The 12,961-nt window shown below is 37.1% G+C and overlaps 1 protein-coding gene across 3 annotated transcripts in view; it reads left to right on the forward strand.

The window, feature by feature from the left end:
• The window catches only part of LOC127437816 (dual specificity tyrosine-phosphorylation-regulated kinase 4-like), a 34,896-nt gene extending 22,302 nt beyond the window's left edge, over nt 1-12,594 (forward strand). For 2 of the 3 annotated variants that reach the window (XM_051693011.1, XM_051693014.1), the window contains 10 exons: nt 42-205; nt 2,780-2,916; nt 4,130-4,270; nt 5,864-6,002; nt 6,130-6,211; nt 7,848-8,020; nt 8,144-8,204; nt 8,375-8,504; nt 8,596-8,756; nt 9,404-12,593. In XM_051693011.1, coding sequence (XP_051548971.1) covers nt 42-205; nt 2,780-2,916; nt 4,130-4,270; nt 5,864-6,002; nt 6,130-6,211; nt 7,848-8,020; nt 8,144-8,204; nt 8,375-8,504; nt 8,596-8,756; nt 9,404-9,675 — 1,460 coding nt within the window. In that variant the 3' untranslated portion in view covers nt 9,676-12,593. Of the gene's footprint in view, nt 1-41; nt 206-2,779; nt 2,917-4,129; nt 4,271-5,863; nt 6,003-6,129; nt 6,212-7,847; nt 8,021-8,143; nt 8,205-8,374; nt 8,505-8,595; nt 8,757-9,403 lie in introns of all 3 variants that reach the window. The other variant, XM_051693013.1, reaches the window with a different exon arrangement.
• The last annotated feature ends 367 nt before the right edge of the window (nt 12,595-12,961 follow it).

Below are 12,961 nucleotides of genomic sequence, written 5' to 3' on the forward strand. Positions count from 1 at the left end.
TTCTGTATTCCAAAACTTTCTGTTTTCCTTTTTCAAAACAGCGGCACTGAAACACTTCCAGAACCAGCTGACAGAATATGAGAGGGTAGAGATAATGGACTACTCTGAGATCTGGTACCTGGGTTTGGACACTAAGAAGATTGAGGGCTCCCAGGGGTCCCCACAGAATTCTAGCTATGACGATGAACATGGCAGCTACATCAAGGTTAGTTTCGACATATTATATCTTTTTTATTATTATTTGTTTTATTTTTTTTATTTGTGAATGGACATGTTCCTCAAAGTTTGTCAGCCAGACAGTGTCCAGATAGTGTGCTTTTGTCATAATCGTAAACCGTATATACCTATTGTTTGGTATAAAAAAAAAAAAATTGTATTTTTGACAGATGTTTTAAAGTGTGCTTCTTTTTAAAATATTTTCCACTTGCTTTGATATTTTGTTATCTAGTGCAATCACATATATTTTTAAGTGTGGATTAAATGTCCTAAATAATTTTTGGTTGCCACTGTATAACAATGTTTGTAAAAATATTACAATTATTACTATTGATATATTGATAAATTAGCTTTAGTTAAATGTCGCTTAGCTTTTTCTAGATTATGGGTCATAAACACCTAATCAAAATAAAATATTAATTCTTTCTCCATGAGTGAATATAGGCTCACAGAAAAAACATAGGCTTGCTACTGACAAACATCTTACTAGGTGACATATTGACCTCATTTTCAATTCCGTGATAAATTGTGAAATTGCATTACAGCGTGAGACAGGCAGGCTGACAGACCCTCATCTGTGCTGTCCCACCCCATTCCATGAATGTGCTTTTTCAAAAAGACATTCCTCATGATTACTGGGCATATTTTAGAAATGTAGACTCAATGCCTTCAGACTGGACCATTTAAAGAGTCACACAGCAGACATTTGCACTCAAAACATGTAAACAGAAAAGCACAACACAAATAATGGAAGAATGTCACATGAAGTCATTTGTTGGTCAACAATCCAGATACAGACCCCAAAACGTATTTGGACAATTAATGGAATAATTCACCCAATAATGAAAATTCTCTCATCATTTACTCACCCTCATGCCATCCCAGATGTGTTTGACTTTCTTCTGCTGAACACAAATGAGGAGTTTTGATGAATATTTCTGTTCTATAGGTCCATACAATGCAAGTGAATGGGTACCAACATTTTGAAGCTCCAAAAGCACAAAGGCAGCATAAAAGTAATCCATAAGGTAAATCCAACTCCAGTGGTTAATTCTATATCTTCAGAAGCGATATGATAGGTGTGGCTGAGAAGCAGATCAATATTTTAATCCTTTTTTACTATCAATCTCCACTTTCACATTCTTTTTCTTTTGTTTTTGGCGATTTGTGTTCTTCGTGCATATCGCCCCCTACTGGGCAGGGGGAGAATTTACTGTATAGTAAAAAGGACTTAAATATCTGTTTATCACCCATACCTATCATATCACTTCTGAAGATGTGGATTTAACCACTGGAGTCATGTGGATTACTTTTATGCTGCCTTTATTTCTATTTTTTATTTTCCCAATTTTCTCCCAATTTGGAATGCCCAGTTCCCACTACTTAGTAGGTCCTCGTGGTGGCACGGTTACTCACCTCAATCCGGGTGGCGGAGGACAAGTCTCAGTTGCCTCCGCTTCTGAGACCGTCAATCCGTGCATCTCATCACGTGGCTCACTGTGCATGACACCTCGGAGACTCCCAGCATGTGGAGGCTCAGGCTATTCTCCGCGATCCACGCACTACTTACCACGTGCCCCACTGAGAACGAGAACCCCTAAACCGGACCACGAGGAGGTTACCCCATGTGACTGTACCCTCCCTAACAACTGGGCCAATTTGATAGCTAAGGAGACCTGGCTGGAGTCACTCAGCACACCCTGGATTCGAACTCGCGACTCCATGGGTGGTAGTTAGTGTCAATACTCGCTGAGCTACCCAGGCCCCCTTTATGCTGCCTTTATATGCTTTTGGAGCTTCAAAATTTTGGTACCCTTTCACAAATATTAAAAAAAAAATATATTAATTTGTGTTCAGCAGAAGAAAGAAAGTCATACACATCTGGGATGGCATGAGGGTGAGTAAATGATGAGAGAATTTTTATTTTTGGGTGAACTATCCCTTTAAGCCAAACTTGTAAAAATGTTTTAATGTCATTATATTGGATAACAAAATTTCAAAGCAAATGGCTTTTATTTGAAAGAAAGATAGCACAAACACACTTTTCAAGTAAAACATGTCACTAAAAAATTTGAAGTTTTAAATAAGCCAATAGAGATACGGTATTTAGGCACTTTCTGTTAGTCAAACGAAGTGGAACATGTCCATATTTAATGTGCTGAACAACATGTGTGGTTACTCTGCTAGGACACTTGTGTGAACTTGAGGGGAACTGACTTCATACATCCATTAAAATCACCTTGAAACCAGTTGGTTTAAAGTCATTGCAAGTGGCTAAGAAAAATGTTATAGTCCTGAAAACAGTTCTAGCATAATTTGCCTGCAGATGCCACTTGCTTTCATATTATGCTTTCTAGGAAAATGACATTCATCCATTTTTAAATGTGGCTGAAGAGTCCAAATGCATTTTGGGGCCACTGTATGTGACCAACATTTATGCATCTCAATAAGACCAATACGATATTTCTCTAAGTAACAGGGAGTCTGCCACTGCAAAAGGTGACTGAAATAATTATGCTGACCTGTTCGTCAGCTGACTCTCTCCTCTAAATACTCTGTGCAGGTCCTGCATGACCATATAGGCTATCGTTACGAAGTCCTGGAGGTGATTGGGAAAGGATCGTTTGGCCAAGTCTTGAAATGTTTGGATCACAAGACAAATGAGATGGTGGCCATCAAGATCATTCGAAACAAGAAGAGGTATCATGAATCTCCAATTAATGTCTTCATCCTCATCTTTGTATGCTTTAAAGCAATAGTTCACCCAAAATGAAAATGAATGTACTCACCCTCATGTCATTCAAAACCTGTGTTTTTTTTCCATTAAAATAGCACCATGCTACGGTATGACTTTAAAAGACTGGGAATATAGCCTATGAGTCGTATGGACTACGTGTATGATACTTTTATGGTGCTTTTCATCTTCACTGTCCATTTTGTTTATTGTTTATTATCAACACAACATCTCCTTTTGTGTTCCATGGAAGAAAAAAATAAATACAGGTTTCGAAAGGGTTTGTAACATTATGAGGGTGAGTAAATGATGTCAGAACTTTTGGGTGAACTATACCTTTAAGGAAGATTCATTATTCAGTCTTTTAGACAGCACAATAAGCCTTAGTCACATTCATCACGTAGAAGGTCATCCAAAGGTCTTTGATCTGCGCTCAACTGGGTCATACCATACACTGAAGGGTGTTAAAAGGTGTAAGTTGTGTATTGCATTACATGTCTGGGGAGAACTGATCTCATGCCCTTTGACTGCCATCGCACCAACTTTGATTGATGCATTAACTTTTATCTAATAGTGCTCTTATAACACGAGCTCAGTGTTTCATACTCTGTAACTGCACTAATGCGTTTAATCCAGCTTTAACAAAAGATGACAATTGAATTTGCCTTCAGGATGTTTCGATTTGTTTTTGAGAGTGCAAGTTCCTTTCTCGTTATATCTAAAATATTTTGGCATAAACACCACAGTTAAAAAAAAAAGAGCAAAGCCCTAAAATGTGTGTACTCAGCTAAAACATGAATGAATGAATTTTGAGGGGGAGGCACTTCATTTAACCTGAACTAACAATTAAAAAAATTTCAAAATACTGATGTTTAAAAAAAACAAAAAAACATTATGACATTGACACATATGGTGTGTTCTATTATTAAGTACTTATCCTCTATTTCCTTCGATGACTTAACCATCCAGTGAGAGCTTCAGAAGGTTGAAGGGTGTAGGGCTCAATAAAAATGGTCATTCAGAATGCACAAAAACGTCAGCTTTCCATATATAATTTGAAAAATTATAAATCTATTTACAGTTATTGTTTGTTTGGCACAATTGTGGTCACAGCAGAAAAAAGATTAATAAGTATTTTTAAAAATATCAGAAGTAAATTATTTTTCTTTTGCTACTCAGGTTCCACCATCAGGCCCTTGTGGAGCTAAAGATCCTGGATGCTGTGCGGAGAAGAGACAGAGATAACTGCCACAACGTCATTCACATGAAGGAGTACTTCTACTTCCGCAACCACCTGTGCATCTCATTTGAACTACTGGGGTAAGTGGAAAATACTGTTTAGGCTAAATTCAGACATCTGATTTTTTTTTGTGTATCCAATTCAAATCCATTTAAAAGTCAAGTGAACAGAAAAAAAAAAAAAAAATCTGATAAAAAACATCCATGCATAAATTCTAATTTTTGGCAAAGCGTTTTAGGTCTGAACGGGCAGATCAGATTTCAAGTAAATGAGTGAATGAGTGAGTGTTTTCAGACAGTTTGTGCATGAGATGTCATGATGGACATAAGCAAGATTGAAACTTTTCAGTTTTCCGTTCTCTCTTTCCACAATGACAGCTATTCTTTTACAGAACATTTCAAGGATGTACACAAAAACAAAGAAATGGCCTGGGAGCATTTCCGGCATCATTACCAGATCCTTTAAATGAGGCTCTGAGTTATCATTTTTGATTCAGTACTATTTCGAAAGTCAATAAGCAAATAAGCAAATTTGCAACATTGACCATGTAATAATATTTTAACATCTTTTGTCAGTCAGAAGTTCAGATTTTCTTGCTTTCATTGAAACACAGAAGATACTCTTTGGAACATGATCGAATCATGCCGGATAACATGGATCTTCAGGGGTGGGTTTTTTCACGCAAATTTTGCTTTATAAAATAATTTGTAATGAAGAAATATGTATTTTGCATTCAGAGCATTTTTCACTAGTGGTCTATTTTAGTGGACCATTGAACTCCACTTAGATTTAAAAAAAATTAAAATAAATTCTTAACAAAATAAATGTTACTTATCTGTTATTTCTCTGCCATTAGAATGAAATATAACCATTGATAAAGCCAAAAAATGTCAAATTAGTTCTGATTCATCAGTTGTTTGCTAGATGTCACATTAGTTGTGATTGGTGGCTTGTCCCAGTAATGGACGTTGAGGTGTGAAGTGAGAGTTTGCCTCTGAAGACCTCTGAGCTCTAAGTAAAGTGATCAATTAGGTCTCTTTGCTGGAAAAGCAGCTTCATCTCTGGTAGCCTGACCTTTAGAGGACGTAAGATGTGTCATCCCAGTCTACTGTTACCATCACAGAATCCTTTACTGAATGCCTTTATTAGGCCCCTATCTCTTTTTTTTGCCCCACTCATGGTGTGAAGTCTCCGATTACATTTGGCTGTTCACAGCTGCTGTTCTGGGCTTCCTTTCTGCCAAAGATAATGACTTTCATGGGTCACTCTCAAAGGGCTTTTTATCATAATGCTTAGCGCTTAACACAGATTTAGTTTTTATTGGCACGCTTAAAGATAGCATTTGGTTGAGGAGGTTGTTGAGTGACAATATACAGTATGTGATTGTGCAAGGTTTGGTGTGAGGTAGGACTAAAAACTACTGTGCAGCTGCCCTCTAGCGGCATGTAGAGAAATGGCATACTGCTGTTTTTCAATTGATAGTAGTTTAGAAGGTTTTTAGCAGAGGCATTATAAGGGGAGAATACTTACCAAACATTTACCAAGTGAACTGACTTGCCTTAAAGGGTTTTTGAAATCAAGAGCAAACAAAAATCAGAAAATTAAGATGCTATTCTACAAAAACTGTTTTCACAGACAGCCAAGTGATAATAGTCCATATTGTCTCCTTCCAGGGCGAACTTGTATGAGCTTATTAAAAAGAACAACTACCAGGGCTTCAGTCTGGGGCTGATCAGGCGTTTTGCCCATTCACTGCTCAAGTGCCTGCAGATGCTGCACAAAGAGAAGATCATCCACTGTGACCTCAAACCGGTAAAACTCAACGCTATAGTTTGTCTGAAAAAGACGCAAGTCAGTTGTTGTTTGGTATTTGAGATTCTCAACCATTTCATTTCAACCCACATCTTTTACACATCTCTCTCTCTCTCTCTCTAAATAGGAAAACATACTCCTGTCCCAGAGAGGACAGGGGAACATCAAGGTGGTGGACTTTGGATCAAGCTGCTACGAGCAGCAGAGAGGTAAACCGGTCTCTTAATCTAGAGTTGCACTGTAAAGCCCCTTATGGAAAATGTCATCAGATATATCTATCTGTTATCTGTATCATTTATACCACGTGGGGCACTACATAGCATGTGATACTGCAGACTTACCATCAAAATCTACAACGACTGCAGTTGGCTGTTAAATGCCTGTAAATGTCGGCGTCACACTAGCAGACTCCAAACAACTTGATTTTGGTCAAGGGTGTCACACATGCAGACTGTTTTGCAGAGATCTCGCTCGCTTCAGTCAGAGGTATGAGACACTTGCAGATACAAAATGGTGGCGGGGTGACAAAAATACCAACTCACCGCAACTCTCTCTCTCTCTGATTCCCTGTCACGTGGAGCTCGCCTAAATAACAACAGGAGAACCGCGTGAGCATAAAGAGTTGCGATAGAGTGATTTAGGGTGTTTTCAGACCTGTAGCTTGCTTGATTTGTTCGAAGCAGGGGCTAAAATAGTTACAATGTTGCATTTTCTTCATGGTTCGGCTCACTTTCACAAGGTTAGATTTTAAAACTGTAAAATTTTCGTTGTGGTTATTTTATCCATCATTAGTTGTTTTTCCATTATCTCTGCATTGAAAATAACCTGTTCTCACAGTCACGGAGCTCGCTTCCTTTCCCACCACACACTTGCACACACACACTTGCACAAACACACACTTGCACACACACATACACATAGAAAAAGTGAAGCCACATTTTTATCTGTCAAAAATTAGCGGATGCCGTCCTACCTGTGTCTATTCTGCTGCTATCCAAAAGAGAGAAGCGATCGTGATGATCGACCAATATAATATAGCTGTCAAAACGCTATATCTGCATTTTGATGATGAAATACAGTGACAAGCTGACCTTCAGAGTTCTTCTCGTCCAGGTGGTTGCTGTGTTCATATATGCCTACTGTATACAAACCGAACCAAGGGAGAAGCCAGATGTGCAATTCACGGAGTAACTTTACATTGTGAAAGTGTGTGATTGTGTATTTATCACTTCAAGGCTTGCCGTAGAATGCGTATGTCCGTATGCAGCTTTCAGTGAGAAAAGAATTTCAATAAAAACAGACTGTTGTGGTTTCGCTTTCTGATGTCCTTTTAGTGTAGGAAAAAAAGGCAGGAAAAACGCTTGGTGACAGAATCAGTATGGATTACAATCAGCGTTTGTGACGATATGCAGCTGAGTGCGATGAAAACATCTAGATCAGATTGACATCTTGTCTGTTCTTCAGTAAAAGAAGCTCATTGGTCACTTCATGAGAACACAAGAGCCCTGTCCTCAGCAACAGAATGATTTTTTCAAGCAAGTCTGATGTGTTTTTTCAGTTTTTGAAGCCATTAACTCAGCAGGAAGTCCTGATGGTCAAGTAATTAACGACCTCCTGCTGAGAGATGCTAATGCATGCTTCGTCTCCCTCTGCCTGTCCGGCGATTATGTTAATGAATCTCACACCTGAAAATCTATGGAAAAATCAGCTAGTGTGGCGCCAGCTTAAACAAACGCCTTTGAAGAATAACACTGTTATCAGAAAAATTCATGCCCAATAATCGATTAGATACATTACGCTAATTCAGCTTTTTAATAGAGCTTTTGTCTGTCTATCTATCTACAGTATACACCTACATTCAGAGCCGCTTCTACCGTTCACCAGAGGTTATTCTGGGTCACCCGTACAGCATGGCAATAGACATGTGGAGCCTGGGCTGCATTTTGGCTGAGCTGTACACTGGCTATCCCCTCTTCCCAGGTGAGAGTGAGGTCGAGCAGATCGCCTGTATCATGGAGGTGAGAGGCTTATTATTTATTATTTGAATAACTTTTGATTCTTTAAATCTTCCGCTTTAAGGCTTCTTCTATAGCTGTTTGAAAAACATTGTTTTCTGACAAGAATCATTTCTGATTTTATAGATAATGGGACTCCCTCCAAATGACTTTGTTCAAACAGCATCAAGAAGGAGGTTATTTTTTGGTAAGATGACTTATTGCATGAACGCTGACTGTCACAAACAACATTTAATTATAAACTCAAAAGACAAATGGTTCTTGTTCCACTTCATGTAGAATTGTTTGTGCTTACTTATGTTTAAACAATTCTTCAAAATTTTGATTTACATCTTACCATTAAAATTTCCCAATCAGATTCTAAAGGAAACCCGAGGAATATCACAAACAGCAAAGGGAAAAAACGCAGACCAAACTCAAAAGATCTTGCCAGTGTACTGAAGACCAATGATCCTCTTTTCCTTGACTTCATACGACGTTGCCTTGTGTATGTATATTACAGCAATGATGTGATATGATGCAAAACCTGTAATATCACCATAACACACAATCTCAACCTGTACCGTTGGGTCTTGTAGGTGGGATCCCTCAAAGCGCATGACACCAGATGAAGGCATGCAGCATGAGTGGATACATGAGGGTCGTTTGAACAAGCTTCATCCTAAACCTCGGTCTCTGCGGAAAGACAGTGAGAACAATTGTGACTTCACGTACCACAAAGCAACTGCAAACAGGACAGGCAAGTGTCAATATATGTTTAGCGGTCGACTTTTAGGTAACATTGGTGAATCAGGAAGTCCTTAAACTGCATTCTCTAGCTAGCTATCTCCTTATATAATATTTATATTTTTTTAGCACCTGTAAATTATCGAATTTCAAATTCATTAAATTAGAATATGTAATTTAATTTACAGTATCCCAAAAAGTCATTGGACACTTAAGCCACACTTACACTGTATGGATGCATTTGCATTTTATAACAAAATACCAAACCAAGTGATATTTATTTTAAAGAAATATAGTACATAAATAACACATTACACATTTTAAGCAAACAATTTAACAAAAAGTCAAACTTTGTGGAACATGTCTATAGGTAATGTGATTAACTAAACCTGTTACTCTATTAGGGCACCTGTGTGTAAACTTTAGGAGAACTGAATTTATACATCCACTAAAAATAATCTTGAGACCAGTTGGTTAGGTTATTGCAAAAATCACTGAAAAAAAAAGGTGAATTTACTTCTAAGAAAATGTCAAGCATCATACGTTTGCAGATGACAAAATGTTTTGTATATAACTTGAGTGTCCAAAAACTGGGTGGGACCACTGTATAGTTTGGGACAATTTGCAGAATATTAAATCTTTCCTTATCTCATTCCATAGCCAACAAGTCCGGATCTGACGAAAAACTTAAGAGGGTCAGTGACGGTTTGAGCAAAGGAAGCAAGGCAGCAACAGAAGACCGTCTGCGTCCAATAGGAGCCTCGGCTGAGGAGGAGAACGGCGAGGAAGGCAAAAATGTGAGCCAGGAAAGCAAAGACAGCAAGTCAGATTCCAGTGGAGAGAGATCCGTTCAGATCATCATCAAACCTCAAACAGAATCAAGCACTGATTCAGAAGGACAAGAGCCGCAGTTTCTCCCCCCTATTGTATAAAACCCCAAAATAAAGAATGAGTGATGTCTTCATTGTGATTTATACTTCAATCACTTGGATTTACCTATTGTGCGGCTTAGACAGAGTCTGACTTTTGTTGTATTGCAAGGTTAAAAAGTTTTTTTGTTTTGTTTTAGCTGTATTTAACTCGCAAGTGGTCTGTAACTCAACTAAGATTCAGTGGCCGGAAAGCAGTAGCCTATGTCTTGACTATTCAAAAGAACTCTTAAGGCTTTGTTCAGATAGGCAGCAAAAATGTGACTTTTTTTTTTTTTTTTTTTTTTTTTTTTGCATTTAGTGTGAACAAAGCCTAAGTACAGTAAAATATTTTACATTTAGTTAACATTTTGGTGCTTGTTATGTATTTTTAAAGGATTATTACTATGAGATTGTTTTGTAATGCTGTCATATTTTTGCAGAGCGTAACGCTGTGTGCATGTTTATAGGGTCTAGTGTGCTTTATCTCTTTTCAATTGATTTAAGCTTTTAGCAATGTCTTTAATAGATCTCAAGCTAACCTTGAGTACCAAAGCTGCTTTATTGTGCAATATTACTGCATGGATTAAACAGTGTTTGTATGTTTTGGTGCCATTTGCCAGATTTTTTAAATAGCTCTACGAGATAGAGCTATTTAAAAGAGATTTATCATATTCATTATTGTTCTTAATATTGCTACAACTCTAGAGAAACAAATGTGGTCCTCTGACTATATCTGACCGAAAGCACCCTAGATTATCAAAATGTGCACAATACTGGCATGACTGATGAGGATGACAATAATCATGTTGGCAGTATTGTTGATGATTATAATTATGATGTGATGTTGAACAAGAGGACAGTGGGAGTGTCAAGAATGAGTTCTTTTATAGTTGTTGTTTGAAGGTGATTGAAATTATGCCGCGTTCTGTAAACTAGTGCTTCACTGTATGTTTATACAGATTTGATATACTATAGTTTATGGATTTGAATAGTTATTTTCCTGTACTGTATATAGAATTCTTATGGTAAATACAATGCACCCTATGTGGATGCCACCAAGTCGTGTAAACATTAGACAAGGTTTTACTTGTTCTTATATTGTTTATCTGTTATCATTTTTAAAAAAAAGAAAAAAAAAGAGCTTTTTTACTTACGTACGCTATCTATCTCCCTAGGGTTTTCTTGATAATTCTGTTTATGGGATTTTAGATGAAAGTCTTGGGTCAAGGGTGTTAGTGCTAGTACCTTTCAGTATTAGAATGAAATCAAATCAGTTGTCTCCTGAATAATGTATGTAATATACTGTCATAAATATGTAATACTACATTGAATGTGAAACCATAGTTAAACATTGTCTGGGTTTTATTTGAATTTTATTTAACTTTTTTCCCCAGGATAAATTGGATGACAACATGGAGCTGTTAAAAGTGCAAACTGACTTTGCTGCATATAATAATGTTATTAAAATCTCCTTATAATTTAAGAGAGAGAGAGAGAGAATATTAAACCATTCTTTATGTGGAGGTTGAAGAGCCATCTTCCAGGGGCTCGCCACCACCAGGCCTGGAGATCATATCAGACAGTGAGGAAGATGAAGTCTCCTTTAGCTCACCACCACCAGGTCTGGAGCTAATTTCAGATGTTGTGGAGGAGACTGAAGATCTAGTATCCATTAGCTCACCACTGCTCAGCCTGGAGATCTTACCAGATGCAGGTGAGGAGATAAGACTGTTTCATAACCACTCATAACACTGAACAACCCGAGGAGACTGAGACACTCACTGTCTCCACACTGCCCAGCATCCCGATGTTCACAGGGAGGGATGAGGAGACTGACTAACAGTTTCCAAAAGCTCCAAGCCACAGGAAGGACTGAAGACCATCCTGGAGTGGGACAAATTATCTATCATCAGTGAAGACCTTCTCCAAGTCACCCTGGAGAAGTTGATATCCCACATGGACAATTATGAGAGCCTCTCTCCCTGCATTGTTGTGAGTGACAAGGAAATTGACTCAAGAATTGAAAAGGGCGGATCCGGTCTATTGCTTAGAAGTCTGAGTCGGAAAAACTCTTAACTCCAATAAAAAATACAAATAAAACAAAATAGACATGCAATAGGCCTATTGGCTGAAGAAAAGCATCAATGGAACTGCAGCAAACTAACAAAAAATAAAATAAATTAATAATAATAATAATAATAATAATATATAGTGGAGTTTGGAATTCTTCAAGAAGGTGTGACAAAGAGCGAAACTCACTTTTGCCAAACAGAACAGAGTAACTCCATGCCAATAAGACAACTGGTGGTGCTTATGCATGTGCATAATTTTTTTTTTTTTTTTTTTTTTTTTTATTGTCATTAAAGCATAAAATCATGAATTCTATGATATTATGCTTTCATTCTGGAGCCCTGGCTTCAGAATGTAATTTTTTAAATATTTTCCACCAGATGGCGCAATTTTTCTCATGCTTAGCCTATGGAGCAAATACATGCTTTTTTCCTATTTTCTGTTTGCTATATTATAGAGCACTGCAGGCCAAATGAATAAATGATGCAGCTAAAATTGTGTGGGTGTGTTGATATGGATGTCAGAGTGTGTTTTGTATGTGTGTATTGAGAAATGTGTGTGTATGTGTGTAAAAAACAACAGCGGCATTATGTAAACAAACCGGCATTTAAAGGGTTAAAATCCTGAAACTTTATTAATATTTGGTAGTTATGATCAGGACTGATGTTGGTTAAAAAAAATTAACTCATTGAAAGTGGAAAATAATATTAATATATAATATTATTATGGCAGTTTTTTGACGCGAAAATTTCTGTCCTCTAAGGACTTCTGAGTAACTTTTTTTTTTATTGACCCACAAGGGTTATAACAACAAGAATGGAGTTCAAGCCTTCTCCATGTCTATATAGGACAATTGATGGTGCATCTACAAAATATATTTAGCTTGTGCATTGTATAAAAAATATACTGCTTGTGCATTTTTTTTTTAATATATATATATATATAAATATTTCTTGGGCATTCTGTTGTATTGCGTCCATTTTGTAATTTACCTGAATCTATAACACTGTTGTTTTGGGACATGCAAGTACTGGTATTTCCTTCATGAAATACAAATCTAGTTGTGACTGACAGCTGTAGCCTTTTCCTGTACAAATAAATTGATAATTTGTTTACACTTCTTAATAATAATAATGATAATAAAAATAAAATAAAAACACACACACACAAACTAAATCTACCATCATTCGCTATTTTGTGTAATCACATGCATACCTTTCATAAACAGATATAGCCT

Source organism: Myxocyprinus asiaticus, chromosome 48 (genome assembly GCF_019703515.2).
Source record: "Myxocyprinus asiaticus isolate MX2 ecotype Aquarium Trade chromosome 48, UBuf_Myxa_2, whole genome shotgun sequence".
In the NCBI taxonomy this organism is placed as follows: domain Eukaryota; kingdom Metazoa; phylum Chordata; class Actinopteri; order Cypriniformes; family Catostomidae; genus Myxocyprinus; species Myxocyprinus asiaticus.